Here is a 19065-nt window from a genome sequence, read left to right on the forward strand (position 1 = left end):
AAAGATTTATGGCTTAGCATCTTTATATGGGCAGTTTACTGTTAAAGTATCTTATGTCTCATTTATTACTGCTTTCCTAAGAAAAGGTAGCATGATCATATTTTATATTTTTTCTTGTATTTTTAGAAGGTACTAATAGTACCATTATTACAGTATGTCAAGAATCTAAATTCTTTACAGTACGTAAAGAATCTAAATTTGATGGATACATTTTGGTTTTTTTAAGTATATAGAAATGGTGTACTGCTTATTCTGTGGTGTAAGACAGAGTTCCAGAGATCATTAGAGGAGAGTCTATCTGAGCACCTACCCTCTCCTTTCAAATCTTTCCTCAAGACTCTCATCTTCAGCAAAGTCCACAAATACTAACTTACATATTCTCATCCATTAGATTTCAAACCTCCAAATACTCTGAGATAGATAATTCCTCTGGGCATCTCATTGCATTTTGAATGTCAATCTCACACTGCAAACTCCAAAGGGAAAGGGGTACCATTTTTTTCTCTGTAATGACAATATGTTGCTCCATCTGGCATGGAGCTTCTGGGATTTAGCTGCCTTTTCCAAGTGCTGGAGGCAGGCAAAAGGCTCATCTTCTCTTATTTTCCTTCCTGATCCCTTTCCAGTGCAGTCTGCCTCTTAGAATCCCCTGTAATATGGGTGGGGAACCTTTTTTGGGTCAGGGGCTACTGACCCACAGAAGAATAAGTCGGGAGCTGCACACAAGTGAGAAGAAAAAAAAACCCTCACTGACATGGTCCCTGACTGAGAAGGAGAAAAACACTCCCCACATTCCCCTCGCAAACCAGAGCACTGGGGCCCAGCCTAGAGATGTTAAATTTCAATTAATTGACTAATTGAATAGTCAATGCAATTTCTATTTGATTAGTTGATAGGGCGCCTCTGCCTTCAAAGGTGAAAGCGCTGTGGGGAGCATGGGGCCAGAGGGGCAGTCCCCTGCTGGCCCCATGCTCCCCATGCTGGGGACTCCCTCGCTGACCCTGGGCTCCATTAGGCGCTGCCACTTTGAAACACCCCTGCCTTTCCCCTCCCTCCTTCTGCCTCTTTCTGATAGAGGCAGCAAGGGGGAAGGGGAGTGACTAGTCAAGTAGTCTGTTGACTATCCGATACGCATTTGCTTTTTGGATAGTCGACTAGTCGTTCACATCCTAGCCCAGCCTGGTAGATTTTGTGTGCTCCAGCCCTGCAGTTGGGCAGCGGGGGGGCTAGAACACCAGCTCAGGCTTCCCAATATGGGGGGAGGGCTGAGCCTCAGGGACCAGATCCAGACAATCCAGGGGCCACATCCGGGCCTGAGGCTTCTCACCCATGCTCTACAGTGCCCTGGGGGAACTGAACTGAGGTTTTTTCTCCATATTTCTGTTTCTGCCTTCATAGACAGAGACTTTCCCAGCAATGCAACAACTACCAAGTCAGTAAACAGAGGAATAAATATGATAATTCCCTACCTCCAAACTGCCAGGGTGGCTTTACTACTTTTGTGCCTTTTACCTCCTTTAGCTCCCATCCTTATCTCATCCCCACTAAACAACTGTTTTATTCAATAATTTCCACATACTCTTCTGATCAGGAATTTGCTCTCTAGCTCATTTAGTTAGATTTGGGGAAGCTGACAGCAGGCATACTCGGGCAATGATATTAATATTGACAGACCTGAAATTATCTTCCTAGTGATCTCATAAAGATACATGAGGTAGCAGTGGGCTCTTATATATGACACCTGAAAAATAACTTTCATTGTTTCCTGACCCTGTGCGCCATCAACTGATCTGTTATAATTCATAATCATATGAAGCATACTCACTGACATTTTCAGGTTTGCCTATCCTTGAAGCCTGATAGTTTGGACTGAGGCATTGCTTTCTTCCATTGATGAATGTGAGATTGTACTGATACTTTTGAGATCTGCAGGTTCTTCATACATAGCTCACTGCCACAATTGCGTTTTCGTAGGAGGCTACTTGCCTCCTATGGCAAATTGTCCAAACATTTTGAAAAGCCCTTTCTGTGCACTGAGGGACATGCTTATCAAAGAAAATTACTTGCCCTTTTGTAAAGACCACCCCAACCATATCTAAAGCTAAGATGTCATCAAGAATATTATTAGTAAAATTCACGAACAGGTCACAAACAATAAACAAAAATTCACATTCCCTGACTGCCCACACTCCAGTGGCGGGGGCTGGCTGTCCCTGTAGCCTTTGGGCTGCTGCTACTTATGGGTTGGCAGGGAGTGTTCCTTTTCTACCATCCATCTTTACACGGTTCATATGGTTTTGCTTGGTCTGTCCATTAGAGAACAGGATGTATCACTGTGATGTATCAACCCTTTTAGTCTAGGTGGATAGACAAGGCAAGAACCCCTGAAACTCCTCTCTGAAAATTTAGAGAGAGGAAGAGTTTTGACATTCTTGTCTCCTGACTTTTCTGTCCCAATAATAGTAGTCCTTTAAGAATCCTAGAGTCTGAGGCAGGGACAGAGTCCCACAGATTTCAGGAAAGAAGCAGTTCTAGAGAGTCAGAGAGTGACACTCGGACATCAGCCTTTGTTCACAGCAGAAGACTGGAGTTCTTAGGATCAGGATTGGGGGGGGGGGGGGGGGCAGCTGGCCTGCTCCTTTGGCAGTGGATCACCACTATACATCTTGATTATCTTCTGTGAAACAAAACACATCTGCTAAATGGGATAACCCTCGATGTGCATAATATAATTTTTGAACAACATTTTAAATATTTAGGAGATTTAATGTTTTGTTGATCAAAAATATTTGCAAGAAAATGCGTAAGTCTAAAGCTGCTCCCACGCAAATTCTGAAGTGTAGTAGGTTTAGTATTGCTTTTGTGTAGGGGAATTTTATTGGATTTTATTCAGTGATAAATTGTTGTTCAGGAAAGGTAATATATCAAGGTTTTCCTAGACAGAATGAAATTGTAGTCCTGAAGCAAATCTCTCTCATAGATGAAACAGACTGAAATTTGTACTCTGCCTTTAAAACAGACCTTCCTAAGCCAACGCTGTATCCTGGCCTTCCGTATGCTGGGGGCATATTTGTGTATCAAAGCAATATTCTTGCATACTGTACAAAGGATCTCATGTGAACACATGGTAGTTGCACTGAAATTTGTTAGCCTCTTGACACACTTCAGCTTAATTCTGAGTATGATAAACTGTAGTTGGTGGTTTGTGGGTCTGAGCTGCACTGCTTACTTTACCATATTGGCCTATGTTTGCTTCTGTTCTCAAATAGAAATACAGGCAGTCCCCGGGTTACGTACAAGATAGGGACTGTAGGTTTGGTCTTAAGTTGAATTTGTATGTAAGTTGGAACTGGTACATATTGTAGGGGAAACTCTAGCCAAACATTTCTCCAGAGCTCAGTTTTATTCTCCCACACCTCACTTCCCTCAGTCCTTTATTCTCAAGCTGAGGTGTCTGCTGAGAAAAGCCGCTCTGCGTCTCCCTGGTCTGCTGGGGGGGGGCACTAGCTTCGCGTCTCCCTGGTTTGCTGGGGGGAAGCAGCTAGTGCGGGGTTGCCTCACCCTGTTTGTAAGTAGGGATCCGATGTAAGTCGGATCCATGTAACCCGGGGACTGCCTGTAAATTGTTCCCGACATTCTTCTTTTTTGTAAGCCAAGAAAAAGCTATCAACTTTTGATGCAACTTACTGCTAGTATTGCAGGAAATAACATTTTGTATCAATGTTATTATCATTTTGTTGCTTTCATTGATGAGGTCTATTAAAATCGAGCTTTTATCGCTTCATAAGTCTGAAAAACTTCCATTTGCTTAACTGTTTGGCTGTCATTTGGACTGGCTTAATTCTTTTACATATTGGAATGAAAATATATGCATTTAAAATTATGGGAATGCCAATGGAGCTGAAGGCCAATCATAATATTCTTAAACACATTTTATTATTATTAAAATATATATTCCCAATGTTTCTAGATGCTCTAATCATGGAGCAGGAACCCACTGTGCTTTGGCACTGTACAAACACAGAATGAAGACACTTTCCCCCTCCCTACAGAATTTACAATCTGAAAAAGAAAAGAGACAGACAATTGTGAGGATTGCAAGGGAACAATTGGATTATAGATGGAGGGAAGTGGTAGAGGTGGCATATCTAGATTTTAGTAAGGCTTTTGATATAGCCTTGTGTGACCTTTTCATTAACAAACTAAAGAAATACAGCCTAGGTGGACCTACTATAAGGTGGGTGCATAACTAATTGGCTAACGTTTCCCAGAGAGTAGTAATTGATGATTTACAGTCATGCTGGAAGGGCATAATGAGTGGGATTTTACAGGGATCAGTTCTGGGACTGGTTCTGTTCAATAGCTTCTTCAGTGATTTATATAATGACACAGAGAGTACACTTACAAAGTTTGTGGATAATACCAAGATGGGAGGGATTGCAAGTGCTTTGGAGAACAGGATTATAATTCAAAATAATCTGGGCAAATTGGAGAAATGACCTGAGGTAAATAGGATGAAATGTAATAAGGGCAAATGCACATAATGGGAATTGACTGCTTAGGAAGGAGCATTGCAGAAAGAGTTTAAGGAGTTGTAGTGGACTACAAACTAAATATGAGCAAATAGTGTAAAACTGCTGCAAAAAGAGCAGTCATCATTCTGGACATGTTAACAGGAATGTTGCAAGCAAGACACAAGAATTAAATACTCCACTTCACTTCGCACTAATTAGATCTCAACTGGAGTGTTGCGTTCATTTTCTGGAAATGATATGGATAAAGTGGAGAAAGTCCAGAGAAAAACAACAAACATTATTAAAGGTCTGGAAAACATGACCTATGAGGGAAGATTGAAAGAACTGGGATTGTTTAATCTGGAAAAGAAAACACTAAGGGTATGTCTACACTATAGTGTTATTTCGAAATAACGTGTCTACACACAAAATGCATTTCGAAATAGCATTTTGCTATTTCAGAATAGCACATCTACGCTGATTGGATGCTCAATCGCATTTAAGGGCAGCTGAAACCGATTCCAACAGGGCATCAGGTCAGTAGTTGCTTTGTGTGGCTGCTGCCTGAGGCTTGTGCTTAAAAGAATCCCCCTGGACAGGCGGTTCTCAGCTTTCCCTGCTTACTTGCCTCCCTCACTGAGGGTATGTCTACACTACAGCACTAATTCGAACTAAGCTAATTCGAATTAGTGCATCTAGACTTAAAAACTAGTTCGAATTAGCGTTTTGCTAATTCGAACTAGCATGTCCACACTGAGTGGACCCTGAACTGAGGTTAAGGCTGGCCGGAAGCAGTGCCGGCAGGGCATCAGATTAGGACTTGGAGTGTGGAGCTACTGCCTCAGGCTAGCCGAGGGCTGTGCTTAAAGGGACCCGACCCCCACCCCGGACAGACAGTTCTCAGGGGTTCCCCGCTTGCAAAGCAGTCCTGGCTTGGAGTGCCCTGAGTGCCCACACTCGGCACATCACAGCACTCGGCCATCAGCCCGGCTTCAAACTAATAACAGAAAGTTCTTCTTCACAAAGCAAATAATCAACCTGTGGAACTCCTTGCTGCAGGAGGCTGTGAAGGCTAGAACTATAACAGAGTTTAAAGAGAAGTTAGATCAAGTCATGGAGGTTGGGTCCATGGAGTGCTATTAGCCAGGGGGTAGAAATGGTGTCCCTGGCCTCTGTTTGTGGAAGGCTGGAGATGGATGGCACAAGACAAATGGCTTGGTCATTGTTTCGGTCCATCCCCTCCAGGGTCCCTAGTGTTGGCCACTGTCAGCAGACAGGCTACTGGGCTAGATGGACCTTTGGTCTGACCCAGTACGGACATTATAAGCTCAGGGCTCAGGGTCGTTGGTCTCAATGGACCACCTTGTTTTTCATGCAAACCTGCTCCCGGGTGGCCAGGCTGGCAGCTATCCTGCCCTAAATGGCCACTTTCCTGTGCCTAGTGCGGAGGTCGTAGATGAGGTCCACGATCTCCGCATTAGACCAGGCAGACGCCCGCCTCTTGCGGACCCGGGCAGGCTCCTGGGAGCCACCAGCCTGGTCCCGGGAAGAGGCGGAGGGCTGGGTGGCAGCGGGTGGCTGCCTCGAGCCGTGTGAGGTGCAGGGTCTGCTGGCTGGGTGCTGGCAGGCTTGCACCTGGCACGGGCACCGTAGCTAGCCCATGCCCCTTTAAGGGCTCCGGGGCCGGGAGGGGGACAGACGAGTTTCCCTGGTGGTGCCCAGAGTGGCCACCAGTGAAAGCTGGGGAGGGCTAGCCTCCCATGAGTTCGAATTAAGTGGCTACACAGCCCTTAATTCGAACTAGGCGTTAGTCCTCGTAAAATGAGGTTTACCTAGTTCGAATTAGGCGCTCCGCTAGTTCGAATTAAGTTCGAACTAGCGGAGCGCTAGTGTAGCGCCTATCAAAGTTAATTTGAACTAACGGCTGTTAGTTCGAATTAACTTTGTAGTGTAGACATACCCTGAGGGACAGCAAAGCATTTTTCTCTCTGCCTGCTTTGCTTCCCCTGACTCAAGACACCACAGAACTCGGCACCATAGAGCCAGAATCACCCCTGGGCACTCTGCTGCTCATTTTGGACACGTTGCTGCAAGCCTGGCTCCAATTGCTAGAAACTGCCTTGCAGCATCTGCGGCAGCCCGTCCCCCACGCTCTCTTCCCGACCCTCCTGGGGGCCAGGGAGGAGCAGCAGTAGCACCCGGATGTCAGCGTGCCACGCTGCATCTGGCATCTGGACACCAGCAGCAACTGGTGGGACCACATAGTCCTGGAATGGCTCGCCCCTGCTCTGCAGCAATGGGACATGCACATGAGGCCCGTCATTCCCCTCCACAAGCGTGTGGTCATCGCCCTCTGGAAGCTTTCCACGCCAGATAGCTACTGATCCGTGGTGAACCAGTTCAGCGTGGGGAGATCCACCTTTGAAGCAATGCTCATGCAGGTATGGCAGTCTCCGGCCTCTGTGCCTGGAGATGGGGTGCGAGGAGGGGATGGGCTGCCCTAGGGAAAAGGGAGGAGGTGGTGAAAGTCTCCTCTCCAGGAAGGTTTGATTGGTCCCAGCGGCACTATGGACTGCCCGCAATGGCCAGGATTGCAGGGGGGGTTTCTCCTGGGAATGGGGGCACGGGGCAGTGACGGGGAAGGAGCACCCTCCGCCACCCTAGCCACCCCAGTGACTCTCGGCTTTGTGTGTCCCTCTGCAGGTGGTCAAGGCCATCAATAGAGTGCTGCTCCGCAGAGTCATCCGCCTGACCGATTCGGACGTGGTGATCGAGGGGTTTGGTGGCCTGGGCTTCCCCAGCTGCTGGGGGGCAATCGACGGGAAACACATCCCTGTTTTGGGTCTGTTTTGGGACTGGCTCTCTTCAATATCTTCATCAATGATTTAGATATTGGCATAGAAAGTACGCTTATTAAGTTTGCAGATGATACCAAGTTGGGAGGGATTGCAACTACTTTGGAGGATAGGGTCATAATTCAAAATGATCTGGACAAATTGGAGAAATGGTCAGAGGTAAACAGGATGAAGTTTAATAAAGACAAATACAAAGTGCTCCACTTAGGAAGGAACAATCAGTTTCACACATACAGAATGGGAAGTGACTGTCTAGGAAGGAGTACGGCAGAAAGGGATCTAGGGGTTGTAGTGGACCACAAGCTGAATATGAGTCAGCAGTGTGATGCTGTTGCAAAAAAAAGCAAACATGATTCTGGGATGCATTAACAGGTGTGTTGTGAGCAAGATACGAGAAGTCATTCTTCCGCTCTACTCTGTGCTGATTAGGCCTCAGTTGGAGTATTGTGTCCAGTTCTGGGCACTGCATTTCAAGAAAGATGTGGAGAAATTGGAGAGAGTCCAGAGAAGAGCAACAAGAATGATTAAAGGTCTAGAGAACATGACCTATGAAGGAAGGCTGAAAGAATTGGGTTTGTTTAGTTTAGGAAAGAGAAGACTGAGGGGGCACATGATAGCCGTTTTCAGGTATCTAAAAGGGTGTCATAAGGAGGAGGGAGAAAACTTGTTCATCTTGGCCTCTGAGGATAGAACAAGAAACAATGGGCTTAAACTGCAGCAAGGGGGGTTTAGGTTGGACATTAGGAAAAAGTTCCTAACTGTCAGGGTAGTTAAACACTGGAATAAATTGCCCAGGGAGTTTGTGGAATCTCCATCTGTGGAGATATTTAAGAGTAGGTTAGATAAATGTCTATCAGGGATGGTCTAGACAGTATTTGGTCTTGCCAAGGGGGAAGGGGCTGGACTCGATGACCTCTCGAGGTCCCTTCCAGTCCTAGTATTCTATGATTAATTGACTTTCAAGGTCACACAGGAAGCCTATTACAGTTCCAGGAACTGAATCCAAATCTTTTGGGTCCTAGTCCAGGGTCTTAACCACAAGGCCATCCTTCCTTTCTTGCTTTTCCTAATTATAGGCCATTCTTGCCTATAATATGCTCTGTCTTCTGTGCAAAACTGTCCCACTCCTTAAATTGTCATAGACTGCAACATACAGTGTGATTTGGAAGCTTAATGATACATTACATTATGCAAAGAATGATATCTACTATTACTCATGACCCTCTCATATTTCTCAACTTTGAATTTATATCTTTCTGTGTACTAAGAGCAGGATCTTGGGTTGCATCATTTGTTTGCAACAAAGCACTAATGGGAATAGCTAGGCAAAAATAAAAATAGAGAGTGATTTTTAAACGCAAATAAATTTGATTAAGGTGAGACATGATTTCTGTTTTAACATAAACGTTATATTCAGGCAATGTCTTTTTGTCTTCATTATGCTGAAAATCATTAGAGATGTTTCCAATCAGTACAAATTAACCAGCTTCCAAATTAAATATATTTCACGGTACAGGAGATCTTAGGGTGACATTTATGTTGATAGTATTTGCATTTTCAGTTTGTGCCCTTCCTCCTTGATGATTTTGCTGATTTTTCTGCCTCACTTTCCTATATAACTTTACACTGTCTTTATGAATTCTGTCTATCCATTAGCATTGAGTAACACTTAAATCATTGCTGCTGATAAATGATTTCTCTCTGTTAGTTACTGAAATTACTGATTAAGGAAAGGATTTAATTAAGCCAAAACTCACCATATGTCCCACTGATGAGCCGAAGAAAAGTTCTGATAATTGGGCATGTATCAGGAACAAGGCATTACTGCTAAAGCAAATAGATGTTGAGACTGGCAATTTTAAAATAATATTTATAAAAAAAACCAAAGTTGGTTGCTATTATTGAAGATACTATAACATTAATGCATGGAGAGAGAAAGGAGAGATGTTATGGGTTACCCGCAACCTTACACCTTGGGTAATTCTTTTCACTTGTGCAAAATTAGAATAAAATAAACATTCTGACTTAGCATCTGTGCAAAGTGAGTGTAAAAAATGTGTACAAGTATTAAGGCCGTAAAGATTATATACTTGATTAAAGCATTTGTAGTGTCTAATAACCCAAACTAGCTTGGACATGAAAATTCACATGTATAATCAGTATCAGAACCTGGAAGATTGTTGAAGCTTTATCTTGGAAGAATTCAACTTCTGCTTACATCCTGCAGTTTCTGTTAATAGTTACTGAAAGATGTCAGGACCAATACCCAAAAGGTCAAATTATTTATTTCTTGGCAGCTCGAGGTTCAAATTTCTTTCATAATGGGTTCCTATGTTTCAGTTAACTGCAGTGCTTAATAAAACAAGTCAATGTTTTGATTTGCTCTATCTACATTATGAGAATCTGAGACTTTGTCCTCCTGTAGTGTGTGGCTCACATAAGAGGACTTGTGTTTTCCATAGCTGCCAGGCTCAGGTCTTCTTATGTGTACCACCAACTACAGACTTCAGCTCATTCAATAGAAGTTATGCTAATGAAGCCTAGTTCAGCAACATTTTTAACCATGTATTTGGGTCCTGTTGACTTAAATACTTACTTTATATCCTGCTTCATTATGACCCTCAATTTTAACTTAATGTATTGTTAGGTCTGTTTCATATTTAATAAAATAGTCTCTCTCTATTCAGAATGGATTAACACAAAGTGTGAGGAAAAAATGATAGGAATCTTTCTGCAACTGCATGGATTACAAACTAGATTCCTAGAAGCAGGTATAAATAAGCCTAGCACACTGAAGTAAACAAAGATTTGAAGAATAAAGTATATGTGGTGTTTCCCATATAAATTACCACTGAGCTCTAACCTACTTTATCAGTTTAAATATTTTGTTTAAGCAATTTCCATCCATTTTAACTATTTTTAGGGAGGCTGGTTGCACTATTTAATAACTACAGGCAGTCCCCGGGTTACGTACAAGATAGGGACTGTAGGTTTGTTCTTAAGTTGAATCTGTATGTAAGTCGGAACTGGCGTCCAGATTCAGCCGCTGCTGAAACTGATCAGTTTCAACAGCGGCTGAATCTGGACGCCAGTTCCGACTTACATACAGATTCAACTTAAGAACCCCAGGCATCCCCAAGTCAGCTGCTGCTGAAACTGATCAGCGGCTGATTCCAGGAAGCCCGGGGTAGGGGCTTCCTGTAGTCAGCCACTGGTCAGTTTCAGCAGCGGCTGACTTGGGGACGCCTGGGGCAGAGCAGCTGGAGTGCTGCTGGGTTGGTCCAGTAGCGCCGCCGCTCCTCGGCGCTACTGGACCAACCCAGCAGCACCCAAGCTGTTCTGCCCCAGGCGTCCTGATTCAGCCGCTGCTGAATCTAACCAGCAGTGGCTGAATCAGGAGCCTGGGGCAGAACAGCTGGGGTTCTGCCCGGTTGGTCCAGTAGCACCCAGAGCGGCGCTACGGGACCAACTGGCAGCGCCCCAGCTGCTGTACCACAGGTGTCTGGAGCAAAGCCACGGAGCACGGGGGCAGCGGGACAGCCCAGACGTGCCGTGGCTGTCCGCTGCCCGCGTGCTCCGCGGCTTTGCTCTGCTTTGCTCCCCCCCCCCTTCCTGGTCTGCAGACCAGGGGGATGCGGGGGGGGGGGCAAAGCAGAGCCAAGCAGAGCCAAGCTGCGGAGCGCGCGATCAGCTGACAGCCCAGACGCTCTGGGCTGTCAGCTGGCCGGGCGCTCCGCGGCTTGGCTCTGCTTTGCCCCCCCCCCTCCCACTGGTCTGCAGACCAGGGAGACGGGGGGGGGGTCAAAGCAGAGCCAAGCCTCGGAGCGCGTGGGCAGCGGACAGCCCTGTCCGCTGCCCACGTGTTCCGCCGCTTTGCTTTCTCTCCCTGGTCTGCTGGAGACCAGGGAGAGGAACCCCGTTCGTAACTGCGGATCCGACGTAAGTTGGATCCGCGTAACTCGGGGACTGCCTGTACTAAAATAGGTCTGGATAGGCCATCCAATGTAACCAGGAAGAAGGAACAGCTATTTGGAAATGAAGAACAGAGGTTGTAGTATTGCTAGCCTTATGTCTGAAGAGTATACATCTTTTCATTTATTGAGGTAGAAAAGCACAAGGCAAAAATAAATTACAGGCAGTCCCCAGGTTACGTACAAGATAGGGACTGTAGGTTTGTTCTTAAGTTGAATTTGTATGTAAGTCGGAACTGGTACATATTGTAGGGGAAACTCTAGCCAAACATTTCTCCAGAGCTCAGTTTTATTCTCCCACACCTCACTTCCCTCAGTCCTTTATTCTCAAGCTGAGGTGTCTGCTGAGAAAAGCCGCTCCATGTCTCCCTGGTCTGCTGGGGGGGGGGGGGGGGGGCTCTAGCTTCGCATCTTCCTGGTCTGCTGGGGGGAAGCTGTTAGTGCAGGGTTGCCTCACCCTGTTTGTAAGTAGGGATCCGATGTAAGTCGGATCCATGTAACCCGGGGACTGCCTGTAATTGAAACAATACTGGGAGTACATTTGTGCAGTAAAATTCAAAGGAAAGTACCTCAACCTCATTTCTCTTAAATTACATTATAAACGTTTCCATTTACATTAAAGTAGTCTTTTTATAACACTTTCCTTTGTCAAAAATATTTAGCAAGGCTGTAAGGAAAGCAGAGAGTATATGTACAGTTTATATGTTGTTTATTGGTAATCATATTAAATTTCAGAGATCTTCTGCTATGGTGCTCTATCTCTTCACTCTGAAAGAGCTGACAAGCTAGCATCACAAAGAGAAACCTCTGCTTTCACCTATCCAATTTATTGCCTCTTTGCACTCAGACCAGCAACTTCTCTCAGCTCCCTGTGGTATTGGTATTTTAATTGTCACTTTTTGTCTGTGCATTGTCTGTTTCATCATTATTTCTGTGGTTTGAAGGCTTTTATTACAGTAGTTTGTATGTTCCAGAAATATATGAGGCCAAAATATTCTTTTATTTACTTTTGCCACATTTTGTTTCCCTATTTGAATCTATGTCTTAAAAGCATTCTTAAGAGATGCATCTGCTGCTGACTTTGTAAATGTGCTTAGTGACTCGAGACTTTCCATCAACAAAGCTTCAACTCAAAGGAGACTTTATCAAACAGTAGATTTTTACTGGCAAATTAAAATTTCTTTGTTTTCAGGATTTCCAGGAGACCAGCCCAACTTACTATTATAATAGACCTCCAGCAAAAAATAGATTTTTTCTATCAGCTTCCTAGGATTTGTTTCTGGAGTTCTGCCAATCTTCTCACGTTTTTGATCCATACATGTCCAATTGCATCCTGACAATCTACTCTTCTAAATGGAAAGAGTTCTGAGCTAGGCAATGTAATGTTATCTTATCCTAAAAATCATAAATACATTAAATTGCAGTTGTGCCCACTGTGCAAAGCTCCTGCCCAGAAAAAAAGGGGAAAAGGAAAAAGATCAAAGGGCTTTTTTTCTGGAGGATCGGGGCCAGTGTAGACGCTCTTTTCCGGCTTTTCTAAAAGCCGGAAAAAAGCGGCGGACATTTTTATTTAAATGCCGCGGGGGATATTTAAATCCCCCGCGCATTTCCCTATTGCGATTTTAAAAATTACCATGCCCCTTCCGAAAAAGGGGCCAATGTAGACGTAGCCGTATTGTTCAGGGCCTTACCTCCTACAATGTTTCTGTACCTCATGTGACAACTCCACACTGGTACTTAGCCCATCTGATCTGTTACAGTCAACATGTAAAGTATATACATTTGTAAGAATTCTGTCTGATCACAAGAATGGAGAGGCAGAACTGAAGGACAAGAAAACACGGCTACCACCAGAATGGGATGTGGAAGAACAAGTGAGAGGACAGAAAACTATTAATCACTTAATAGAATGATTTCAGAAGATAATTTATTACAAGATCAAGATGAGAATAACCATTTAGTTGTTCAGCCCTGGACAGAAGGGGAGCAGGAGAGGCATTGGGGAGCCAGAGAAAAACAGGGGCAGAGAAGGACAAAAATATTTGCCACGTGGCAAAACATGTTGGGTCATTTTAGTTTACTTTGAAAGTACAAGTTGAAACTCTCTTAACCAGGATTCAACAGCCATGGTCCAGCATAGATGTTGCAGGACCAGAGAGTCCTGCAACATGTAGGGAGGGCTAACCTAGGGAGGGCTAACCAAATCCTTCTACCCTCCTCAATATCTTTCTCACTGAGAGGAAGAACGGCTCTTGTGTAAGAGGGGGATTTTGTGCAAAAAGGAGCTGTCTACACAGCTCCCTTTTGCACAAAAGCCTCTTGCGAAAAAAATGGCTGCTAATTAATTATGCAAATGAAGCACAGTGATATTCTACTGTGTGCTTCATTTGCACTTCGTTTGCATAAGCTTTTGCAGAAGAAGGCTGCAGTACAGGCAAACCAGTAGCATTTGGTGTGTAAACCAAAACCTTTACAGCAATGACTGATAATGATAGATGCATTACTTCTGCCAATGATGACTGGAGGTTGTGATGAGGACAGAGAAACTGGAAGTGGGATTTGGATTAGAGTAGAGACTGGAAGTGAGTGGATAAAATGAGAGGGACTGAAAACCAGTAGGAACCATGAGAAATAAAGGTTCTTGTGCAAAAGGGTTTTTTTGCACAAAATGGCCCCGACTACACTGCATTTTTTTCTGCAAAAAACTCTTCTGCAAAAAGGATCAGAAGAGAATATGCAAATGAGTGTGAAAATGCTAATGAGTGCTTCATTTGCATTTTCTCTTCCACAAAATTGATGCAGTGTAGACAGAGCCTTAGCAACTAACAAAACATTTAGATGGTATCTTGAGCTTTCGTGGGCACAATCCACTTCTTCAGATGAATGGAGTTAAGGGGTCCGGTTTCCAAATAAACAGAAGAGAAAGAAAGGGAATGTGGGGGGGAAGAGAGGAAAAAGGAGGGGGAAAAGGGGGAAAAATTGTCAGTGTGTCCATTCTAAATGAAGCTCATAGAGTGGGTACTAAGTGCTCATCAGTACTCTGGGTTTATATTTTTTTATGTTATTAGGATGTGGAATGTAAAGGGCCATCCGCGCAAAGTCTTTATTCAGACTTCTGTTGCAGGTATCAGACTTGTAAATGAAAATAAGTTCTTCAGTCTCCCTTTCAAGCTGGTTTTTTAAATTGGCTCTCAACTTTGAATTCTGTGTAAATTAAAACCCTCCAGAGTTAATAAATATCAGAATTACGTTTTTCAGTGCTTTCTTAACTCATCCCCTTTGTGTAGATGCATTGCGATGTGGTCATTAGTTAATAATTGCATTCAGAGGACAGGATGGACTGCGCTCATATAATTTTGTTCTCTCCTTATTGTTCAGTGAGAGGCCCCATACTTCATGGCACATTCAAACCCTGCTCTGAAGGCAGAATTATGAATTTTCTCTTGGGCGTTGCTAAGATGTTCATCATCATAGTACGAATGCTTTGCAAACACCAGTGTATGTGATATGAGGGGTATTATGTTCCATTTTACAAATGGGGAACTGAGCAATGGAGATTAAGGTCAAGAGTATCCACTAATTTTGGGTGATCACATTGAGACAATTAAGTCAAGATTTTTCCGTGTATTTAGCATTTTATTTCCCTTCTATAAAAGCACAGCTCCTATTAGCATCAGTTGAGAACTCAGCACTTTTGCAGACTGGATTTCACAATCTCAGGTCGTACATCTGGAGGAGCAACACAGTTAATGACCATGTGTGTAATGTCTGGTTTAAGTGACATTACCTAGAATCCAATAGAATCTCTTTGGCAGAGGCAGGTATAGAATCCAGTTCTCCAGGACAGTATCCAACGTGCAGTAATCATGAGATCATCTTTTCTTTCCCCTGCCTCATTCACTTCAGACCTTCTAATTTCTGTAACAAATGAAGCAGAGAACCCATAGACAGCAGTCTGCTTCACTACGCAACCCTGCTTCGTTTCCAGAACAGGTCCATTTTGGACATTTCGTTTCTGATCATGTAATTAAATGGCAGCTTTTCTCGCACCGGAGAAGGCGGGCGGCAGACCAGGCGTCCCGCTGCTCTAGTTCTCCGGGGCGAGAAATCCCCGTTCATAACTGCAGATCCGACATAAGTCGGATCCGCGTAACTTGGGGACTGCCTGTATTTCTCTAACTACGATGGGCCTTCATTTGGAGGGCGGGCAGAAGAGGGTTGGTCAGACACCAGAAGGGCAAGCATTTAGGTCAGAACATTATATGTGGTACGTCTTTATTTCCTGGGATATTACTTTAATTGATGGAGATTTGCTTATCTGAGACCATCACTCTAAATAAGCTTCAGAAGAGTAGTCGAGTTTGTATTTGGAAAAACTTAAAAGACAATGAATAGTTTAGCAGCACCTTAAAGACTAACAAATTATGCAGATGGTATCATGAGCTATTGTGGGTATAACCTACTTTTTCAGATGACTCTAAGTTCAGCCAATTCTGTTTTAGCAAAGGTCACATTTGCATGAAGATCTAAAGTAGATATAGGATTCTTTCATTTCATCAGTTAAGAAGAGTGTTTCTTCAGAAATATTAAATGTTTCTTCTCTGTGTCTGGACTTTTTCTCATGGAAGAAGACTAATTTTGCCTTTAGTAATAGTATCAGACTCTGGGCCATCTTGATATAGACACTTACAAACTGTTTCCCCTAATGTGATCAAACTATAAAATGATATTGTTAATAAATGCACAAAAAACAACAAAAAACTGCCTAGGGACATCTCCTCTCCACTATTATTATCATCATAGATCGTGTCTGAAAATTATTTTAATAAATAATCAAGGTCCAGTTTGAGAGCAGCTTTTGTTTTGCTGGCAGAAGGAGAGACAGAGAATGCAAAATACTGGAAACAGTCAAAGCCAGGTGGTTTGAAATAACGTAGGAATCACATTCAATATTTTTAAAAGCATCTATCTTATAGATGCTCAGTCTGTTTGTTTCTTTGGGTTTTCTTTGGGTTGCAAAGCTTCTGTAATGCTGAGATTAATGATGCATTTATTTGTTCAGTCATTTTATTGGTTTATTTTGCCAAAAGCTGTGAATTTTATGAAAGAGAAATCTTTAATTTTGTTTGTCTAATAAGATGTGCAATTGCCATTAGACAGACTTGCGGTAAGCCTTTTTCTATTTTCAGCATAAAAGCAGAATGATAATTCTGACATCATATGGTGATTTTTAGTAAAAAGCATGAAAAATTACCAACGAATTTACTGAATGTAACTGATGAGATAGTTTAAAAGTATTTTTGGATGTAAGGCTTGAGTCTTTAGGTAGCCATTTATATTAGTATGTGCTCATTAATTCTGTACATTTTTGTTGTCTTTGATGCTGGACCATGAATTTTCTTTTAATGATGAAGTGGTAGTTGGTTTATTACTATAATTGGGGTATCAACAAAAAATATTTTTAAGTTGTTGAAAGTAGCTCTTGCCTAGACAGGTTTGACTAGCTTTTAATAAGATTTTCTTTGCACTTGATTCCTAATTAGGTTGTTGAAACTACTTACAATTATCCAGTATCCCTGAATCAGAACTGTTTATATCAGTGCATTGAAATCTTTCTTCATTAAAAGTCCTTAATTTCACAAGAGGTTCCTATTGTTTATGTTAATGGTTAATCAGGAACAACACGTGTAGGAGATACGTTGAGGAAAATCTAGAAATACAGTCATGAAGCTTTGGTTCTTGAGAATGTCAGTTCTGATTATTTTTGTTTAGCTTTCTTTGTATTATTCCCTTGACTGAATCCATTTTGATTCTTATGCCTATACTAATTTTACATTAAGTGCTGTAAGTAGGTTTACCATATATAATATATATGTGTAAAATATAGCTGTGATCAAAACATATTCTGCTTAATGAGGCTATTAGCACAAATTCATCCTGTTAGCAAAAGGAGTCGTGTTATATGCTCTTTGTTTGTTTTCATGTTATACCTTTCTTTGTCATATTGTTTTTATCACGCTTACACTTTAAAATTAAACTTCTCAAGGAAAGAAATGTTTTCTGTTTGGTAAGCATGCTTCTGTCCTCCTGGTGCACAGGGTTACTTTGACTACTTCATTTGTTCCTCTTTTACCGACTCCACATATGGAGGATGACAGCAGAAGATACCTCCAGTATCCCAGAAAAGCTTTGCAGTCTAGACATAGTCTTTGTCAGTTGACTTGTGTTCCTCCTGCTGGCCCTACTGCTAGCATCCCTTTCTGGAAGCATTATACAAATGAAGTCAGTGGGAGTTGAAGGTGTATTTTGTTTGCACTATCTAAATACGAACAGTGGTAGAGCACACTCATTTAGTGTCATGGACTATGTTAATATCAGTGGAAGTTATTAATCTAAATTTGCATAGCCTTTTTATTAAATGAACCTCTTGTAATCAACAGGATTTATTGGTTTATACCCTTTTTTCCTTTAAAAATTAGTTACATTTTTGGACCTAAATCCCTGAAAGTCTCCTATTTAGTAGAATGCAGATGGGAAACTAGACCAAGTATGAATAAAATATTCTCAGTTTGGTGCAATTGAGAGGGAAAATGTCCTAACTGGGAGTACTGAACTGGTAGGTAAATAATAGATTTTGTACTTTTCTGTTTTTAAAGCTGGACCTGTGATCTGCAGAATGCTGACCTACCCGCCAACTCGAAGAGCTTTAATTGTGGGTTGTGGTCTACAGATGTTCCAGCAACTATCAGGCATTAATACTGTCATGTAGGTATCAGTTCCTTCTTTTGATAAAATATTGGCATAGCATTTCATGCAGTTTTTCAAGTTTTGACTTTTAAACTTAATGAGGTTCTGAATGATTCAATTGGATATTATATATGTGGAACATCACAAGTATATCATATTTGAGTATCAGTAATTTAATGATGGCAAGCTATTATTTAAAATTGGATGTTGATTTGCTTGCATCATGTTTATGGTCAGAAAGATGTTTGTTTAAAACATTCTTCTCAGGTTTGCTGTATGCCATACTCAGAGTCCCGTGTACTTTACTGGCAAAAGTAAGATTTTATTATTGTTCAGTTACTCTCTTTATGACAGACCCCATACTTCTCTGGTTAACTCGGCTGGAGTCTACACTGGCCAAATCATGAACAAATTGTTAACAATGTTCAATTTACTGAATCTTTGCCTTATTTACATCTCAAAGTCATCATGTATGTCAGCAAAGTCATCAAAATCTTCATTTGGCTAGACAGGAAAAGTTGTATTGGGGGACAGCCCAGCAATTCACATTTTTGGGAGTATGAAAATAAGTTAAGGGAAATGTCTCCAGTATTCCTTGTCTCTATCACATCATCTACACACCTCGAGTTCTATGAATAACACCTTCCAGCACTCCCTTGATCTTTCATTTCCTTCTCCAACACATACTGAAAAAAATATGTGCTCTAACATATGCCCATGCATGATACGCTCACTATAATGAAAAATCTGAAGAGCAACCTCATGCTCTTTTCCATCCACAGATTGTGATATATGACTATTGTGGTTCATTTCTGCCTTAATACTGCAGTAGTTCTCTTAAGAGTCCACTTCCAGCCCAAATGTAAAGTTAGAATGTAAATAACTCGCTATTTGTGTAGATGGAAAACTGTTATCACCTCAGAATACAATAAGAGGCAGAGTTTGGCTGACTCACTGTCCCAGAAGCCAGCAGTTCTT

At 42.4% G+C, this 19065-nt stretch overlaps 1 protein-coding gene across 2 annotated transcripts in view; it reads left to right on the forward strand.

Moving 5' to 3' along the window:
• Positions 1 to 19065, forward strand: part of SLC2A13 (solute carrier family 2 member 13) — a 352851-nt gene that overhangs the window by 166834 nt on the left and 166952 nt on the right. For both annotated transcript variants that reach the window (XM_006120405.5, XM_075927418.2), the window contains exon 4: positions 17997 to 18105. In XM_006120405.5, the coding sequence (XP_006120467.1) occupies positions 17997 to 18105 (109 nt within the window). The remainder of the gene's footprint in view (positions 1 to 17996; positions 18106 to 19065) is intronic.

Source organism: Pelodiscus sinensis, chromosome 1 (genome assembly GCF_052426305.1).
Source record: "Pelodiscus sinensis isolate ZL-2025 chromosome 1, ASM5242630v1, whole genome shotgun sequence".
NCBI lineage: Eukaryota > Metazoa > Chordata > Testudines > Trionychidae > Pelodiscus > Pelodiscus sinensis.